General features: G+C 34.3%; 2 protein-coding genes and 1 pseudogene across 2 annotated transcripts in view; 1 reads left to right on the top strand and 2 right to left on the bottom strand.

Moving 5' to 3' along the window:
- Positions 1-2,196, bottom strand: part of LOC118344517 (NADH--cytochrome b5 reductase 1-like) — a 17,608-nt gene extending 15,412 nt beyond the window's left edge. Inside the window, exons 1-4 of the mRNA XM_035685407.1 lie at positions 2,083-2,196; positions 988-1,129; positions 517-607; positions 333-410 (exon numbers count right to left, since the gene is read on the bottom strand). Of these exons, the coding sequence (XP_035541300.1) occupies positions 333-410; positions 517-607; positions 988-1,129; positions 2,083-2,188 (417 nt within the window). The 5' untranslated portion in view covers positions 2,189-2,196. The remainder of the gene's footprint in view (positions 1-332; positions 411-516; positions 608-987; positions 1,130-2,082) is intronic.
- Positions 2,197-7,583: 5,387 nt separating this feature from the next.
- On the top strand, positions 7,584-12,696 carry LOC118344511 (annotated as a pseudogene).
- Positions 12,697-15,924: 3,228 nt separating this feature from the next.
- On the bottom strand, positions 15,925-20,042 carry LOC118344490 (NADH--cytochrome b5 reductase 1-like). Its single transcript, XM_035685165.1, has 9 exons — positions 19,937-20,042; positions 18,842-18,983; positions 18,371-18,461; positions 18,187-18,264; positions 17,578-17,658; positions 17,340-17,429; positions 16,631-16,696; positions 16,368-16,454; positions 15,925-16,265 (listed from the first exon to the last, which is right to left on the bottom strand). The coding sequence occupies exons 1-9, from the start codon at positions 20,040-20,042 to the stop codon at positions 16,170-16,172; spliced, it is 837 nt and encodes a 278-aa protein (XP_035541058.1). The 3' UTR covers positions 15,925-16,169.
- Between the last annotated feature and the right edge of the window lie 848 nt (positions 20,043-20,890).

The raw sequence follows: 20,890 nt of genomic DNA, 5'->3' as shown, positions 1-20,890 counted from the left end.
TTTGCCCACAACATTTTGAAGGCAAATTCATCACTACTAGTTGTTTAAAACCTACATATGGTAAAGTTCCATTTCAACAATCAACAGTGTGATTACGAAAGGTTTTGCAATGATTTGCATTGTCCTTGCAACCATATTTTACAGGAATCTGCAATGAAGGGTAACTGGAGTTCATACCTAATATTGTCGCCAACTTCAAGGTGTCAAGCCCATGTACATAACAGAAGTTCTAAACAATCTATCAGAATTTCCATGGCTAACACTATTATCTGTAATAGAGACCAACATCCACATGTATCAAGTGGGTATCCCCCAAAAGATAGAATATGTACCGTGGGGCCCTTCACAGACAGGTAATCGCCTTCTCGCATCTCTCTAAAATGGTGGGACATCTTTCCCATGGGATACATCTTTTACAGGAAAAATCAAAATGAGAAACCGAGTTCTGCTGAATAAAACTGAAATGAATGAGCAAAGACATGTTCTTAGATATGAAAGGGGGATGATGGGATATACCTTTACAACCAGTTCAAAGTAACCCACATGAGAGTCCAAAGTAATTGGTGTATATGGTCTAATCACTTCTTCACCTTGGTTATCCTTTCCTCTGCTTAACCAGGGAACACTTGTTAGGTTTCAATTCTTGTCACTTGTTGCATCAACTAGATGTCCATTATTTGTATATACAGACAACTAAGTTTTGGGGGAATTGATAAAAGCAACATAAAGAGAGTTCAAAAAACTGTTGGAACAATCATATTCACTAAGCATAACTGGAGAAATTAACAAAATGAGCAAACAAATAACTCAATTTATCAAAAGATAGTTCAGACATTATGCACCCATAATCTATGTTTCAAGAAGGTTTCAATGCCTCAGAGAACTTTTGAAGTGTTTATGCACTACAACAAAACATCAGAGTTATGCAGAAGACAAATGCATTGCAATTCTGAAATCATTGACACTGACAGAATCAGTTACTTGAACCTGCAAATTACATACTGTCCGGCGGGAAGACCCAATACTGAAGTGGGTGTAGGAAGACTAAATCTGAACCTTGCAGTATTATGGTTTAGCTGAGTTTTCTTAACAAGTTTGAATTCGTTGAACTTGTCAGGATTTAAACAACCTGGACAGACATCACCAGAACAATCATATGGCAGGCAAATAAGGAATTTAAGACCATAAGAAAACTTGAAAAACAAAAACAAGAAATTATGTTTTGCACATCTGAATTACCACCGCTATCTCAATTGCATCCTAAACTACCGAAATTGTCAAATCTCAGCCTTAGACCATCAAATCTTGATAATTTACACGTTTGGTCAAAATCTGACTACTCACTTCGATGAAAAATAGTACATGTATAGCACAATCTTAACAGTTAGTAATGAGTTTGCGAATTGTTAAAATTTGATAATTTATCGTGTACATTGACAATTTTGATATTTTAGCATGCAAGTTGAAAAACAATGATAATACGAGAGTACAAAATATAGTTTTCTTAAAAACTTGCTTGATAAAGAAGTTCACATGCATTTTTTTATTGATCATCGAGTATCAGGAATAATCAAATTTCAGTTAAGTTGACAAATGCATGGATCCTTGATGATTGACAATTCCTACTTGCACGAAAATATATTTCAGAAATTTGATATCCATTTCTTTCCATATATAACAATATTTTAGAAAAGGAGGTAAGTAATGTTGTTGGTGTTGGTAAACTAATTCAAAGTAGTGGTTAGATGTTGACACTTGACATCCTTGTAGGGATAGCTGAAGTGGAGTGACAAGTTTTAGGAAAATTGATTAATGGTGGTTTGTTGTTTTACATATGAAATAGTTGCCAATTTGAAGGTATTAGAGAGGTAATGATAAATTGATAATTTCCTGTTTTAGTAAAGAGTAATGCTACATGCAGTCGTGAATTGTGCAAACGTCATGTAATCACTTTGAAAAAGAGTGAGATCTACTATTAAAAAATTAATTTTTTTTATGTGAATCATGTATTTATTCATTTTTTTAAAAATAATTACACTATATTTACACATTCACGATTGCCACAAAAGATGGAAATCATACCTTTGCGTTTATTGGTGAAATATAAATAGGCAGCAGGTATGGCCACCAAAGATAGAGCAAAAGCTGTCCCGAGCAAGTGGGCCAGGGAAATTTGCATAAGCTCCATTCTGAGAGATATTTTTGCAAGCAACTTTTTAGTAGATTACATCAGTGATAATGGGTATTAAATAGCAATAAATGTCCATTTTATGCTTTACTTTGTTCTCCTCGTACTTCTCCCTTCCCTTCCCTTCCCTGGACTCAAAGTAGGTTTGTAAAAGCGTTAGAGAAGGAATCAAGCAAGGGATCATCCATCAGAAGAAATTGTCTTTCACATTTCTTTTCTCTCTTTTTAACAAAAACACAAAATAAAAATAAAATCCTGTTCATGAATTTGGGTTTGGGCATGAAATCATGCCAAGCTGGAAGATTTAACTAAATCCAATCCACTAACAATGAATTCAAGGCCAGGGCTATAGGTTAGACCAGATCCAACTTTCAAAGTGGGCTTGAAGTGATATTTATCAATTTTTTTAAATTATTATCTGATTTTTAATAATTAGAAAATTATTTATTATCATATTTTTATATTAATAGGATGATGATAAATAATATTTTTGTTCGTGGGATATGATTTTGAGAATGGCATATGATAGAGAATTAAATAAGAGTGTCATTTAAGCAATATGTTCTTGACTACTTTGGATATTCTTTCTAATTAGCATACTTCATTTTCCACTAGACAGAATTATTGGTTTTTTTTTTTTTTTTTAATCTGGGACTGGAGTTTCGAATTTTAGACTTTTATTTTGAAAGTTCAAAGCCGAGGATTATGCCAACCAGGCCACAGACCTTTGACAATTATTGGCTTTTATATCTACACTATTGTAGTTTTTTTTTTTAACACAATGGGGGAGTGAGTTACTCATGTTTTACATTTGAAGAAAGAGTCGGGCTACTCTGCCGTCCAGAGTAGTTTGCTCACTTTGACCGCTAGTTGCTTTTCTATTTTTTTTTCATTTTTCTTTTCACATTTTTTTAATATATTTAAAAAATAAAAAAATATATTAATACACTTAAAATCACTTTCTTAATCAATAAATAAAAAAAATGGAGCCGTCTGCCATCAGATTCTTGACTGCACTCTTGTAACTTTGAACTATTGTATGAAATTATAATATTATATTAGAGATCATGATATTCATTTTATTTTATTAATTTATTGTAATTAAGATGGTAGTAAATTATGTCTTTATTATATTAAATGAGATGAGATATGGAATGGACAATAATAAGGCTTCGTTTGGATCTCAAACTCATCTCAATTCATCTCAATTCATCATTACAATTTTTTTAAATCTCAATACAAAATATAATAAATAATTTAATTTTTTCAAATTTCAAAATAATAATATTATTAAAAAATAATATTCTAATAATATTTTATCATCTCAACTTAACTCAATTCAACATCTAAACACAACCTAAATATTGTGGGAAATTGAAATAATAGCTTTATTGTGGGGAATTGAAATACTTACTGTGGAGGCACTCAAAACATATTTATTTACAGAGATGTGGTCAGAGTCGGTCAGATCAACACCTTAACAACACGTTATCCTTTCTTTGAAATGGTCAAAGTTGATCTCCTTCTCCTCCAAATAATGATGCAATAGAATAATCAAGCTTTGTCCATACCCTTTTGCCTTGAGCATTATTTTGTAGATGCACATAAAACGTGTTTTAAGTGCAATTGTTCTTACCTTCCATCAACTTTGATTCTCTTGAATTGAAGACTTGTTTATACATACATGCACATATGTATAAACACGTCTTCCATCCAAGAGAATTGAAGTTGATATATATCTGCCTATTACTTAAATGCGCCTATAACGTTATTGTTCATTACTATTCATCGTGAATAGTAAATCTAAATCAGCCGTTTTTTTTTTCATATCTTATTACTGTTCATCGACAGTATGATGAACATTAATGAACAGTAAAGATTTTTTTTTGTTTTTTGTTTTTGTCTGTGTGAATGCCAATGTGCGACGTAATACCACAATCGTGCGTAGGGAATGAGAAAGAGGAAGAAAGAAAAAGTGAAAAAAATATTGATTTTTGAGTTTTAAATGATCAATAAAGAAGCTGTTTTTTTTTCTTCGCATGTTTTTTTCGCATATCCTATTACTGTTTATTATATCATACACTAAAAATCAATTTTAATTTATAAAATACTAATTTTTTATCATTAAATAAATGATAAAATTTTACTGTACATTTTTAAGAGAAAAAAACTATCTAATTAATTTGAATTTTTAATATAATTTAAATTTCATAATAAATGATGAACATAAATAAATAATAATTTTATTCTTATACATTAGACTATTTTAATATTTGAAATTACACTTTATTTTTTTCTTCAATTTGACAGATGTGGCAAACTTGCTTTTTTTTATCAATTAAAAAATCTTACGCCATACAGGATTTTATACAAGTACCACTAATTTCAAAATAACCAAGCCATTTATAAAATACTAATATTTCATCATTAAATAAATAATGAAATTTTGTTAAATATTTTTAAAAAAGTATAACTATATAAATAATTAGAGTTTTAACATAATTTAAATATGATAATATTCTTAATTAACTAAAGAGAACTGCTACAACTAATAAAAAAGTAACCTGAAAATATGTCATGAATATGTATTTCATTTTTTTATTTTTATTTTCTTTTTTTCATGTATTTTTTTAATCATCATAAACATTTTTAAAAAAATAAAAAATTTACAACATCATTGGGTCAGGAGGGAATTGACAATCTATTTCTTCCCAAACAAAATTATTGAGTTCGAGGAAGAGATTAATAGATTCTTAGGTTTTCAGAAACTTTTATATATTTTTTAAAATATTATTTAAATATAAAATATTTTTTAATTTGTTAATCTAATCATTACAATTTTCTTAAATATAAATTTTTTAAATTTTAAAACAAAAACTACATTAAAAAATTATATTCCAATAATATTTTAACTTTTATAATATTTTTATTTTAATTTTTTTTCTGTCATTTTCTAAAATCAAATAAAACATCTTAATCCAAATAATTTTATATATTACTATTCACAAACCATATCACTACTATTAATACATCGATCCAAATCATATCTAAGGATATGATGTCTACGTGTGTTGTTTTTTGAAGGACGAGGCTGCTGTTGGTACATTAAAATTTTTAAGATTTAAATCCAACCCTTCATTTTACCACTTCTCATTTTTTTTCTTCGGTTGGATTGTTTCGATTTATGCAGTGAAGTACTATCACTATCACAAAAATTCTCTACATCTCTTTTCACTTGTTAGGTGCAGAAATTAAATTCATAAAAAATTCTCTATATACTACTTATTTTACTAATGATTACGTTTTTTTTTTTAACCCAAAACATATTTATATTTTACAAAATAAGTTATTTTTCAACCGGGCAAATGTGCCTCGCACATTGCCCAACCGCTAGTGTGTATATATATATATATATATATATGGCATTGCTATTTTTCATTTAGACGATTTTATAATTATGCAATTTGAATAAAATGTCACTTGAAATATGACACATCAATTGATATAATTGAGAACGATGAGATTTAGAATAAAGAATAATATTTTTCATTTTCGAAATTTTCTATGGAACTATATGGTAGACATTATGGTTCCGTTTAGATATTAAAATCGTCTTTATTGATTTATGAATAGTAGTGAATAATAATAAAGTAGTCTGAAAATATCTTAGAACAATTGTATTCCTAAACAATGGTTGTCTCATTTAATCATATAAAAATGTAATTTATTTTTCCTTTAATTAGTGTATTAGGTTAATTATCTAAGTACTTTTTGTCTTATGTACGTGGGAAAGATACGAATCATTTATTAAAGAAAGCTAAACGATTCTTCCCTATCATTAATTCAAAAATAAAAGATCCTCTTCATTGAAAAACCCATTATTATTTGTTCAAATAAAAGATAAATAACTTATTCTACGTGCATTCGAATCACGCACCAATCTAATTAGTAAACCTAACCCATTATGTAGTCACGAGATTATTTCACTATATTTTAAATGCTAGTTGATAAAATAAAAAAAATAACATGACAAAACATTTTATAGATATTTTTATGAAAAAATAATTTATACAAATAAAAGCGAGCGCATTACCTTTTTAATAATAGTCAAATTTAGAATAAATATGAAAAATTTCATTCATATATTTCAAATAAATGCTTCAGACTTGTACACTCTAAAACTGTATTTAACATTAGTCATATTTATGAAGTCGGTAAGCCCTTTGCCATGTTTTTGATTATATCAAAACCTAATCATGTTCAATAAGTGGAATGCATATAAGGTGTGTGTTGTGCGTTTTAAGTCCAAATAATTCATGTTTTTTCTAATGGGATATAAACAATTGTATCATAATGCATACAAGCAAAAGTCACTAATAGTTTCAAAAAGAGGGGTAATTATACTAATAAAAAATAACAAGAATTCACTAAAATTGCGATAATTTGGGTCATCTCGTACCTATATATATATATGAGTAATGCTATATACAGTCGTGAATATACAAGTGCGGTACAGTCGCTTTGAAAAATATTGTGGTCTATTATTAAAAAATTAATTTCTTTTCATGTGGATCTCGTATTTATTCACTTTTTTTAAAATAATTATACAGTACTTGCGCACTCACAACTGTAACTATTATTTTTCTATATATATATATATAAAGTTATAAATACACAAAAAATCTTTGTATGTAAACCATAATATGGCATTTTGAAACTGAGAAAAAATATCCTTCTGTTTTAATATCCTTAATTACATAAGATGCCATCACTTTGTCACTTTTCGATGGGGATGAACCTTGATGGAATCAAAACTCTATATATGTTTAACTTAAAGCCAAAATAAAAAACTGAGATTTTATTAAATGCTAGCTAGTGTTTAAATAAGTCTTTATCCATCTTATTCAATCTAAAAAATATGAGTTTTGCTATTTTCGTCACCCAAGTGTATATTCTTGTAATATTATTGACTTGATAAATATGTATATGCCTATCATATCAATTACAAAAATGATTGGTTTGATTGTTTGTCGTGTCGATAATGGATGTTTCAAGTAGAATTTCTTAAAAAATATTTATCAAATATTGTATTTTCTTTAACAGAAGAGGACAACATCTCTTTTTCTTTATTAATCAATAAAAATCCACAAATGAAACAAATACTAGCATCTCCAGCTAAATATTTAACTAGGCCGATCTTTTCCTATTCGTCCTGGGTTTGCTGCTTGTCTTAAATTTCTGTTGTTGTTGTAAACTTTCGTGGCAATTGGTCGAATCACCTCGAGCTATTTACTTATCGAAAATAGAATGAAAAAACGAAATAACCTTTCTGGTATTTCATGACTTTGGTGATCGTTAACTCTGTGCTGTTCAAGAGGCCTCAAATTGTCAGATCATGGCCTCTGAGCGTCCCCTTTTGATCCCATATCCGAGAATTCCAAATTCCCGAGACATATATACTGCACTTGTCTTGTTAGATCTAGCTAAACCAAATTCTGGCCGCCCAGGTTCTTTTTCCGAGATGGAATCGAAAAACCCATTTGAGAGTTCCTCTAATGTGGAACCAAATTTCAATTCCTCATCCCAACGAAGTGTTTTTTCCATTCAGTCCAAGTCGGCGGGGAATTCTATCAGGGAAGTGAGTTTTGGTGATTTGGGGTCGAAGCCCGTGAGATATGGGTCCAGAGGGGCTGATTCCGAGCTGCTTAGCATGTCCCAGAAGCAAATCAGTGATGAGGATGCGAGGTTGATTTATATAAAGGGTGATGCTACAGCCCCCGCTGGGGGCTCCCGCTGGGAGCTCCGCTGGGGGCTGTAGGTTATTTTATATATTTTTTATTTAAATAATTTTTTATCTAAATTTTTTAACATTTTTTAATATTTTAAAAAAATAATAAATTTAAAATATTATTAAGAAAATATTTTTTTAATCAAAAAGTAAAAAAATATATATTTTCTTAATTACGAAGTAAAATAAAAAATATTTTTTTATAATTTTTTATTTTACTTCATGATTAAGAAAATATTTTTAATAATATTATGATTTTTTTAAATATTTAAAATGGACATGCTACAGCTTCGTTGGGGTTCCTGCTGGGCTTAATATGTACTCTTTTATGTGTATTTTTTTAATTTATTTTTTATATAGATTTTTTTTACACTTTTAAAAAATAAAATAAATTTAAAATATCATTTAAAAACACTTTCTTAATCAGAAAGTAAAAAAAAATTATTAAAAAATACTTCCTTAATCACGAAGTAAAATAAATATTATTTTTTATTCTATTTCTTGATTAAAAAAATATTTTTAATAATATTATAATTTTTATTTTATTTTTTAAAATATTTAAAATTATTAATAATATTTATATTAAAAAAACTAAAATAAATAGATAAAAAAATGTTACATGCCCAGCGGGAGCTCCCAGCGGGAGCCCCCAGCGGGGCATGTAGCATTTTCCTTATATAAATGATCCTGCGAAGACAAATGAGAGGTATGAGTTTGCGGGAAACTCTTAAGAACTGCAAAGGATTCGATTATTTCATTTTTGCCATGAAATTTGTTTGAACAATTTCATAGATATTTTCTTGTAATTGTTGTGCTGAATCAGCTCCCACAGCTGGCCGTTTTTGGCCGGGGAGTTTCAATTTTGCTGTTAGCCTTAGTGATATCAACCTGCAAGAATGAAATCTCTTAAATTCACAATTAATTTAAAAATTCATCCAAGAAAGCTAAAATCAAGTCAATAGATGGAGAATCTAGACCCGATAAAAACTCGTTTCAAGAATCTAGATTATATTAAAATCTAGACCCGTTGAAGAACCCGTCTCAAGAACCCAGATTACAAGGAGGAAAGCCACAGATATTGTGATTTACCTTTAATAAGTACAAAAGTTCAATCAAGAATAAGAAGAGTAAAACTTAACTCACAATGAATAAATTCATTAAATTTTATAAACTTGTTAAAATGAGGCTACAAAGAGTATTTAAACCAAAACCTAATTAAAATCTTAGCCAAAATAATGCCCTATCTTCCAAAAATACATCTGAGTGAACAGTGTCGCAGCTGCAGTACAACACTACAGTAACTCGGCTACAGTAACATTTTGAAACCCTAGTTCCTAAAAAATAACTTTTCAAATAAGCCATTGGCCAAAATACAAGGCCTGTACAAAATCCATAATTCATAAGAAATAAGACGTATGGGGACCAAACGTCTTCAAACCCAATTATTCTAGACTAATTCCTATAACTAATAACATAAGCTCATTTAATGAAATAAACAAGTCCAAGACCTTTAATCACATAATCATAATAATAGGCCCTAGTTTATGTTAAGCTCTTCCATAGCTTGTATCACATGGATGGTCACTAGATTTCATTCTCTAAAGCCCATCTTGAATATTCGGCTCTTGCTAGACTCGTCTCAAGTGGATTGCACCAATCCTTGCATTGCTTCATTGATCTTCTTGGCTCTTGACCTTGTAATTGACCCATCTGAAACTTGCAAAACATCTTTAAGATTAGGTCCATCTTGGTGCCCATCACTTTGTGCTGTTAGTTACAGCTGTGAAGGATGCACATGAGGACTATAGGTGGCACCGGTTAGACCGAATTGAGAACAACATGTTGGCATCAGTTTTGGTTAATGATCAGTTCCAACCAAAAAAATGGAAGGACCTCCAAGTTGGTGAAATGATCAGAAGTCAAGCAAAGGAAACACTTCCTTGTGATATGGTGCTGCTCTTGACTAGCGACCCAACTGGGGTCGCATATGTGCAGACGATTACTTTGGATGGGGAGTCAAATTTGAAAACTCGCTATGCGAAACAAGAGACCCTCTTGAAGATGCCTAATGAAGGAAAAGTTAGTGGGTTGATCAAGTGTGAAAACCAAATAGGAATATCTATGGGTTTCATGCAAACATGGAAATTGATGGAAAAAAGCTGTCACTTGGACCCTCCAATATTGTCCTTCGAGGCTGTCAGCTGAAGAATACTAATTGGGCAATTGGGGTTATAGTGTATGCTGGTCGTGACACCAAAGCCATGCTCAACAACTCAGGAGCTCCATCTAAGAGGAGTCGGCTTGAGACCCATATGAACTCCGAGATCATCATACTTTCTATGTTTCTTGTTGCTCTATGCGTGGTTGTTTCTATCTGTGCCCTCATTTAGTTGCTGAACCACAGGGAAGAGTTGGATTACTTGCCTTATTATAGAAAACAAGACTTCTCCAAGGGAGGACGGAAAGACTTTAACTATTACGAGTGGGGAATGGAGACGTTATTCGCATTCCTCATGCCAGTTATTGTTTTCCAGATCATGATCCCCATTTCTCTGTACATTTCCATGGAGCTTGTTCGGGTTGGTTAGGCTTACTTCATGATCGGAGATACCCAAATGTATGATGAGGCATTGCATTCGAGATTTCAGTGCAGAACATTGAATATAAACAAAGATTTAGGGTAAGTAAAGTATGTATTCTCAGATAAAACTGGCACGCTTACAGAGAACAAGATGGAATTCCAATGAGCAAGCGTACGGGGAGAAGATTATAGTTGTGGGAATTCAAAAATTGAGCAAGTAGGATACTTTGTTCAAGGTAATACCATTTTGTTATCTTGTAATATAATCTATAATGTTTCTGAATTTGTTTTTACTTGGCATAACGTTTTCATCTTATGTTGCCTTACTTGGTATCAGTGGAGGGGAAAGTTCTAAGGCCAAAAATGAAGGTAAAGCCTGACTCGGAGCTTTTACAAATATCAAAGTGCGGAAATGGCACAAAGGAAGGTAAACATGTCGGTGATTTCTTCCTTGCGTTGGCAGCTTGCAATACAATAGTGCCTCTGCTTGTCGACACATCTGATCCTAGTGTGAAGATAATAAATTACCAAGGGGAGTCTCCAGATGAACAAGCATTGGTGTATGCTTCTGCCACCTATGGTTTTATGCTTATAGAACGAACCTCTAGCCATATAGTTATTGATATTCAAGGAGAGAGGCAAAGGTAATTAGACGTGCTATTGTTCATTTTCCCCTTCCTCTGCATCACCACTTCTCTATCTAACTAGGACTATTACGAATTTATGATGACCACACCATTGTTAGAACAACTTTGACAGAGTGGCTACAACTGTTCTTGCTGGATTTGTTTTTTACTAGTAGAAGGAAATTTTGGTTAGTCTATAGTGGTTTCAGAATTCTTAGAACTCTCTCTCCCTCTCTCTCCCCCTCTATCCATATCCCTATCCCTATCCCTGTACGTTCTTTTCAGATTCAGTAACAATTGACATTCAATTATTTTTCCTTTGTCATAATCAATCAATATACAAACAGAAGTAATAGGTGGCTTGTAATGGTTTGAATAATTTTGAGTTAATTTATACTTAATAGTTTTAAAGTATCAGTTACGAAACTGTTGGGTAATGTAGTTGCAGTGGGTCGAGTAGTCATACTTGATTACTCCAAATGACTACCTATCATCTTTATATGTGGCTTCTTTCAAAAGATGTGAGCTTTAGAATCTCTTCTTATTGATGAATTCCCTCATAATTGGCATTGCAGGTTTGATGTAATGGGTTTGCATGAGTTTGATAGTGACCAAAAGAGGATGTTAGAATATTGGGGTGCCCTGACAAGACTGTGAGAGTCTTTGTAAAAGGTGCTGACTCAACCATGTTCAGCGTGGTGGATAAATATTTGAACACGAGCATAATACGGGCAACTGAAGCCCATCTTCAAACTTATTCCTCACTTGGTTTGAGAACCCTTGTTGTTAGGATGCGGGAACTGTGTGCTTCAGAATTTGAACAATGACACTCTTCCTTTGAGGCTGCAAGCACTGCTTTAATTGGTAGAGCGGCTCTGCTTCGAAAGGTTGCTAGCAGTGTTGAAAACAATCTATGCATACTAGGTGCCTCTGGTATTGAAGATAAACTGCAACAAGGGGTGCCAGAAGCTATAGAATCTCTGAGAACCTCAGGTATCAAAGTATGGGTTTTGACAGGGGACAAGCAAGAAACTGCCATATCAATTGGCTACTCCTCTAAGCTCCTGACAAGCAAGATGACCCAGATAATAATTAATAGCAGTTCTAAAGAGTCATGTAGAAGGAGTTTGGAAGATGCCATTGTCATGTCATTGCTGGGGTTGCAGGTGATGTTGGAGGAAGTTCTGAAGCTGGTTCAACTCCAGTGGCCTTGATTACTGATGGTACCAGCCTTGTTTATGTTCTTGATAGCGAACTCGAAGAACATGTAAGTGCTTGTAAGCTAATGGCTCTCTCTCTCTCTCTCTCTCTCTCTCCCCCTCGCCCTCGCCCTCCCCCTCCCCTTCCTAGTGCTTGTTGATGTCTTATTATGCTAATGTAGCTCATGCATCTTGAGTTGCAGCTCTTCCAATTGGCCAGTAGATGTTCCGTGGTGCTATGTAGTCGAGTGGCTCCATTTCAAAAAGCTGGAATTATTGTCTTTTGTTTCTCCACTCTCCACCTTTTGCAATAGTAGTTTCACTTCAGGATTCCTTTCGCTCTTCTGTTTCACTTCTTCCAGCAAGTTCCAAGTGGGAACTGAAATAATGGAGAGTACTATAGGACTCTCATCTTCATCCCTCCTAGATAGGACATCTGCTGCCCTATTCTCAGACCCTCTTTTGTACTCCACCAGGAAATCATAACCTAGAAGTTTGCTGATCCACTTTTGTTGCATAGTAGTGCCGACCTTCTGGTCTAATAAAAACTTCAAACTCTGATGGTCTGTCTTCACAACGAAGAGGTAATGCCTCTATCGTTGTACTGCAGAAACCAGTGCAAAGAGCTCATTCTCATAGGTTGACATATCCAAGGCTCTACCCTTCAGAGTCTGGCTATAAAATGCAATGGGATGTCCCTTTTGCATAAGAATTGCCCCCACAACCTTCCCTGAAGCATCACATTCAATTTCGAATGGGAATGAAAAATTAGGAAGGGCTAGAATTGGAGGTTTAGTCACTGCCTCCTTGAGTGCGTGGAATGCTGTTTCTGCAGTAGCTGTCCACTTAAACCCATATTTTTTTAGCAACTTTGTAAGGGGGGTAGCTACTCCTCCATACCCTTGGATGAACCTTCTGTAATATCTACTTAGCCCCAAAAAGCCTCTTAAGGACCTCACAGTAGTCGGTATGGGGCCATGGGCCATTCCCCCATGGCCTTAAGCTTCTTAGGATCTGCTTAACTCCTTGAGCTGAGATTAAATGCCTTAGGTAAGCCATTTCTGAGCAACCAAACATGCACTTGGAGCCTTTTGCAAAGAGTTGATGTTGTCTGAGTATCTGCAGTGTAATCTCCAAATGCTGCCCATGCTCCTCCTCATTTTTACTGTAGATCAAAATGTCATAAAAAAACACAAGTATGAAATGTCTTAGAAAGGGTTTAAAAATTTGGTTCATCAATCTTTGGAAAGTTGATGGAGCATTAGTGAAGCCAAAAGACATGACTAAAAATTCATAGTGGCCTTCGTGGGTACGAAAGGCTGTCTTTGGAATATCTTCAACTTTGACCCTTATCTGGTGATAACCCAATCGAAAATCCAACTTAGAGAAAATAGTAGAACCACAAAGTTCATCCAAAAGTTCTTCCACCACTGGTATGGGGTATCGGTCCTTCACTGTGACCTTGTTTAAGGCCCATAATTCATACAAAGGCGCCAAGACCCATCAGCCTTCCTAACCAACAACACTGGTGAGGAATATGGGCTTTGACTTGGCTGAATAACCCTTGTACCCAGTAGCTCCTTCACTATCTTTTCTATTTTGTCTTTTTGGTAGTAGAGATGCCTATAGGGTCTTAATGAAATTGGGCTTGTTCTAGGAAGTAGGGGAATGGAATGGTCATGGGACTTTTGTGGTGGAAGCTCTCTGGGTTCAGCAAAAATATCTGAGAACTGGTTGATTATTTTTAAAAGGAAAGTTGGGGTTTCTAGCTCAGGCTCTAAATATTGCAATAATACCCCTTTGCTGCCCATGCTGCTAGGGTTAGGTAAACTGCCCTCTTCCACCAATTTAGAGTTGGTCAGGCCTCTAAGTAGCACTTGTCGCCCTGCCACTGAAAATTGCATTTTTAGCTATTTGAAATTCCACAAGATAGACCCCAAGGTTTGGAGCCAAACCACTCCTAAGACCATATCACATTCCGCCAACAACAACACATAGGCTTCACCCAAAAATGGAACATTTTGAATTACCAGTGATATGTCTTTCACTTTCCCCACACTAGAGACTAATTCCCCATTCGCCACTTTAACCTGGATTGTTTCCTCCCTATTGACTCGCAACCTGGTCTTATGGACTATTGTTGGGTCAACTAAGTTATGGGTGCTACCAAAGTCAATGAGAATGACTATCCAGCAGTCTCCAATTTTTCCTTTGACTCTCATGGGCTTAGTGTTGATTGAACCAGTGATAGCATGGAGTGATAGTTTTGGACCCCCTTTTGTTTTAATCACTTCCACCAGCCTCTATTCAGGCTCATTTTCCTTCTCAAGCAAATCCCCCATCACAGCCCCTTCCTCATCAGGCACCTCACAAATCTCTTCAATCAAATATAATCAAGGCTTTTGACACTTATGCCTCGGTGTCCATCTTGCCTCATAGTAATAGCACAGACCCTTATCCCTACGGTCCTTGATTTGTGTTTAGCTAATTTTTTGTACTGGTAAGGTGAGTTTTGGATAGGTTTTCTGGTTCTCAGGTTGTGGTTGTGGTTGGCTAATTCTGGGTAGGGTGGTTTCAGTAGAATAGGAAGTGAATGGTTTATGGATTCTTCTAGTGAGGGACAAGTTTTCCTCTTGGAATTTGGCCAAACTGTAGGCTGAAATAAGGAATGTAGGATTGAACATGCGTACTGGAAGACGAATGTCATCCCTAAGCCCACTCAAAACAACTTAGTTTATAGTTATCGGATAGACCCCTCAGCCAATTAGAGAGGGACTCAAATTGAGTTTTGTAGTCCTCTATTGAACCAAATTGCCTAAGCCTGGTTAAGGCCTCCATAAGATCATCATAACAACTTGGACCAAACCTAATAAGTAAGGCTTTCACAAACCACTCCCAATCAACCAACTGCCCAGTCTCATCCATCTCCTGGAACCACACCAATGCCCTACCCTACATATGAAATGATCCTAACCTTAACTTGTGTTGTGGCAGAGTATTTTGAAACTTAAAAAACTGATGTACCTTGTACAGCCAGCCCGTGGGATCATCACCAGTAAACATAGGGAAGTCAAGTCGTACCAAACGGGTTTGCACTTCTCCCATCTGAACTAGTTGGAGGTCCTGCTGCCCCTTTGGTGCATGTGAAGATTTAACTTCCTCCTGATGCTTCTTCTGCAACTCCACAGTGAGCAAGGAAAGTTGTCTCTTCAAGGCCAGCATTTCTATCTCCAAGCTCTTGAACTGGGATTCAGAAGTTTTCTTTAGAGAGGTGAAACTCTCCTGCAGCTGTGACAGACGGGTGCCTTCTGCCATGAGTATACTTTTGTAAGAAGGGGATGGGGGTATCTCTGATACCAATTCTGTAACACCCCTTGGGGTAGAAGGATGAATAAGCTCACTCAGAGAATGACCATTCTCTCGAGAAGGGGAAATACTAGAAAACTTATGCATTCATTGATGTCCTTACAAGAGAAAACAACCATGTATATGGACAGAGTACGTAACAAACTCTGCGCACTCATGGAGAATATTCTCTGACAGTACCATAACAACGTAACGGAATAAAATAAGGAAATACAATAACCGATACTGGATTAATTTTAAAACATTAATAGACTTAATATTGAACTGGGCCAAGGCCCACTTATTCTTAAAACCCTATTGCAGCACGGGCTTCAGCCTCTACGTGATCCAGCCCATTCCCGAACTCATGTAAGTTTAGCCTTCACGACAACACTTCAGTTCACTTCAAACTTCTCTTCTCAGTTATCTTCTCAAGGGTTCCCTAGGGTTCATTATAACACATGTCTGATGTGTATCCAAGTGCATCAACGTGAGCTTTCATGGCCATGTTCATGGCTGGTGGACCGCACCTCAGAATCTGCAAACGTTTTAGCCCAATGAGGACTGCAAGTTAGAGAGCAAGTGTCATGAGAATGTGCAAGTTTTCGTTTGAAGTAAATATAAAAATTGGGTAACTAACCTGAACATCTGGGGCTGGTGCTGGGAAATGGGTTTGAATCATTTCCTTGGTTATAAACCCAACGCCACCATTCCATGGCACAGGAGGCTGGCAATTATGGGATAGAGTGAGCATCAATGATAAAGATTTGGCACATACTTACACAAGGGGATATCTATTTATTTATTTATTTTTGAAATCAAGGGGATATCTTTTGCAAGTGTTCCCTTAGCACATCTAAAAAGAGAGATATTTGAAGGAAATGTTGTACCAAAGGAACTGACCTCATTCAAGACATAGAAGACTTTGAAACGATTAGGGAAATTTCTAGCAAAGGCATCTAGCTCTTCCTGCAGAAAGTCCGTAAAAAAAATGCACTCTCATCAATACTACATCAAAGAAAATAATGAATCAAGAGACAGTTAACTCAAGAGACTTGGAGAAAGAGATCGATGTGTCTGATATAAGAAATGGTAGAATGATAAGGACCCTCATGTCTATCATATGTAAATTAAAGTGAAACTCTGTGACCCGTATTTTTTTTAAACATAACTGTATGGGCTTGCATGAGCAATCCCCATTTGGGCACTGTATCTAGACTAACTCTATTTCTTTTTATATGTGGTACATCTTCTTTTATATGCAAGAATTGCAGAAAAGGTAAATAAGATATAGTTCTAAAAGAAAATTTCATATTATGAGGACAACTTGGATGCAGAACGAATCAACCAGACTCTGTCAAAGCTAAGGAATTGCTATTGCTGTTTCCAATTACATTTAGTTTGTTTCCATCGATGTCTTTCTCTGTGTAATTTGCTTTGTCTTATTTATGTTTCTGCCGTTTGGAGTGCCCTGCTACAAAGGTCTTGTAAATGATTCTGACAGGTGCACTATCTGTTTGGTTGAACAAGTTTTCTCTAATTCATCCAGTAAAGAAAAACTAGTGCACTGCACACTCATCTATAAGGGAAAAAAATGAAGCAAGCAAATTACCTTCAACAGGATGTCATCTAGGGTGACATTGGCATAGATAAGATGCACATTGGTCTTATCTTTCCGGTTTTCTAGTATGGCTCGAGTGAGCTGGAAACAAAAGGAATGACAAAGAAACAAAGAAAGAGAGAAGTAGAAATAAGAACCTTTAAATCAACAAAATGCTTGATAAGATCAATAATACCAATCAGAACTCTAAACAGGAAGAAATTCTGCTTTTTAATGCTCACATATGTACCTGAAACATTGCGGTTATGCCAGAGCCACCTGCAAGCATTCCAAAAGCTCTAGCTTGGCCAGGTTTGTATTTAAAGCTCCCCTTTTAAGCACGAAAATTTAACTCATAAAATGAAAAAAACAGAGAATTTGAAAATCTTGGTTCTGATGAGTATGCAATACATAATACCAACTGATTTAGGCATACATTTATAGCTCCCACTGTTGCTTAAGATAATAGGGTAGGATCTAATGTAGAACCGAAGTGGATATGGTCCAAAATGGGTGGCTTAAATGATTTTGCCCACAACATTTTGAAGGCAAATTCATCACTACTAGTTGTTTAAAACCTACATATGGTAAAGTTCCATTTCAACAATCAACAGTGTGATTACGAAAGGTTTTGCAATGATTTGCATTGTCCTTGCAACCATATTTTACAGGAATCTGCAATGAAGGGTAACTGGAGTTCATACCTAATATTGTCGCCAACTTCAAGGTGTCAAGCCCATGTACATAACAGAAGTTCTAAACAATCTATCAGAATTTCCATGGCTAACACTATTATCTGTAATAGAGACCAACATCCACATGTATCAAGTGGGTATCCCCCAAAAGATAGAATATGTACCGTGGGGCCCTTCACAGACAGGTAATCGCCTTCTCGCATCTCTCTAAAATGGTGGGACATCTTTCCCATGGGATACATCTTTTACAGGAAAAATCAAAATGAGAAACCGAGTTCTGCTGAATAAAACTGAAATGAATGAGCAAAGACATGTTCTTAGATATGAAAGGGGGATGATGGGATATACCTTTACAACCAGTTCAAAGTAACCCACATGAGAGTCCAAAGTAATTGGTGTATATGGTCTAATCACTTCTTCACCTTGGTTATCCTTTCCTCTGCTTAACCAGGGAACACTTGTTAGGTTTCAATTCTTGTCACTTGTTGCATCAACTAGATGTCCATTATTTGTATATACAGACAACTAAGTTTTGGGGGAATTGATAAAAGCAACATAAAGAGAGTTCAAAAAACTGTTGGAACAATCATATTCACTAAGCATAACTGGAGAAATTAACAAAATGAGCAAACAAATAACTCAATTTATCAAAAGATAGTTCAGACATTATGCACCCATAATCTATGTTTCAAGAAGGTTTCAATGCCTCAGAGAACTTTTGAAGTGTTTATGCACTACAACAAAACATCAGAGTTATGCAGAAGACAAATGCATTGCAATTCTGAAATCATTGACACTGACAGAATCAGTTACTTGAACCTGCAAATTACATACTGTCCGGCGGGAAGACCCAATACTGAAGTGGGTGTAGGAAGACTAAATCTGAACCTTGCAGTATTATGGTTTAGCTGAGTTTTCTTAACAAGTTTGAATTCGTTGAACTTGTCAGGATTTAAACAACCTGGACAGACATCACCAGAACAATCATATGGCAGGCAAATAAGGAATTTAAGACCATAAGAAAACTTGAAAAACAAAAACAAGAAATTATGTTTTGCACATCTGAATTACCACCGCTATCTCAATTGCATCCTAAACTACCGAAATTGTCAAATCTCAGCCTTAGACCATCAAATCTTGATAATTTACACGTTTGGTCAAAATCTGACTACTCACTTCGATGAAAAATAGTACATGTATAGCACAATCTTAACAGTTAGTAATGAGTTTGCGAATTGTTAAAATTTGATAATTTATCGTGTACATTGACAATTTTGATATTTTAGCATGCAAGTTGAAAAACAATGATAATACGAGAGTACAAAATATAGTTTTCTTAAAAACTTGCTTGATAAAGAAGTTCACATGCATTTTTTTATTGATCATCGAGTATCAGGAATAATCAAATTTCAGTTAAGTTGACAAATGCATGGATCCTTGATGATTGACAATTCCTACTTGCACGAAAATATATTTCAGAAATTTGATATCCATTTCTTTCCATATATAACAATATTTTAGAAAAGGAGGTAAGTAATGTTGTTGGTGTTGGTAAACTAATTCAAAGTAGTGGTTAGATGTTGACACTTGACATCCTTGTAGGGATAGCTGAAGTGGAGTGACAAGTTTTAGGAAAATTGATTAATGGTGGTTTGTTGTTTTACATATGAAATAGTTGCCAATTTGAAGGTATTAGAGAGGTAATGATAAATTGATAATTTCCTGTTTTAGTAAAGAGTAATGCTACATGCAGTCGTGAAGTGTGCAAACGTCATGTAATCACTTTGAAAAAGAGTGAGATCTACTATTAAAAAATTAATTTTTTTTATGTGAATCATGTATTTATTCATTTTTTTAAAAATAATTACACTATATTTACACATTCACGATTGCCACAAAAGATGGAAATCATACCTTTGCGTTTATTGGTGAAATATAAATAGGCAGCAGGTATGGCCACCAAAGATAGAGCAAAAGCTGTCCCGAGCAAGTGGGCCAGGGAAATTTGCATAAGCTCCATTCTGAGAGATATTTTTGCAAGCAACTTTTTAGTAGATTACATCAGTGATAATGGGTATTAAATAGCAATAAATGTCCATTTTATGCTTTACTTTGTTCTCCTCGTACTTCTCCCTTCCCTTCCCTTCCCTGGACTCAAAGTAGGTTTGTAAAAGCGTTAGAGAAGGAATCAAGCAAGGGATCATCCATCAGAAGAAATTGTCTTTCACATTTCTTTTCTCTCTTTTTAACAAAAACACAAAATAAAAATAAAACCCTGTTCATGAATTTGGGTTTGGGCATGAAATATCATGCCAAGCTGGAAGATTTAACTAAATCCAATCCACTAACAATGAATTCAAGGCCAGGGCTATAGGTTAGACCAGATCCAACTTTCAAAGCTAGATGAATTGATATTTATCATTTTTTTTAAATTATTATCTGATTTTTAATAATTAGAAAATTATTTATTATCATATTTTTATATTAATAGGATGATGATAAATAATATTTTTGTTGGTGGGATATGATTTTGAGAATGGCATATGATAGAGAATTATTTGGTTGTGTTTGGATGTTGAAGTGAGTTGAGTTGAGTTGAGTTGAGATGATAAAATATTGTTAGAATATTATTTTTTAATATTATTATTATTTTAGAATTTGAAAAAGTTGAATTGTTTATTATATTTTGTATTGGGATTTAAAAAAGTTGTAATGATGAATTGAGATGAGTTGGAATGAGTTTGGCAACCAAACTCACCCAGTTATGTCATTTAAGGAATATGTTCTTGATTACTTTGGATATTCTTTCTAATTAGCATACTTCATTTTCCTCTAGACATAATTATTGGTTTTTTTTTTTATATGGGG

This window comes from Juglans regia, chromosome 14 (assembly GCF_001411555.2).
Source record: "Juglans regia cultivar Chandler chromosome 14, Walnut 2.0, whole genome shotgun sequence".
NCBI lineage: Eukaryota > Viridiplantae > Streptophyta > Magnoliopsida > Fagales > Juglandaceae > Juglans > Juglans regia.
This window is presented reverse-complemented; position numbering and strand designations above follow the sequence as displayed.

Excerpts from the sequence above, each read along its gene's own strand:
- LOC118344490 (XM_035685165.1), bottom strand. The coding sequence starts at position 20,042 with ATGGAGCTTATGCAAATTTCCCTGGCCCACTTGCTCGGGACAGCTTTT. Across the intron at positions 16,697-17,339 it reads TAGATGACATCCTGTTGAAG|GAAGAGCTAGATGCCTTTGC; the intron begins GTAATTTGCTTG and ends GACTTTCTGCAG. Across the intron at positions 16,455-16,630 it reads TCTTCTATGTCTTGAATGAG|CCTCCTGTGCCATGGAATGG; the intron begins GTCAGTTCCTTT and ends CATAATTGCCAG.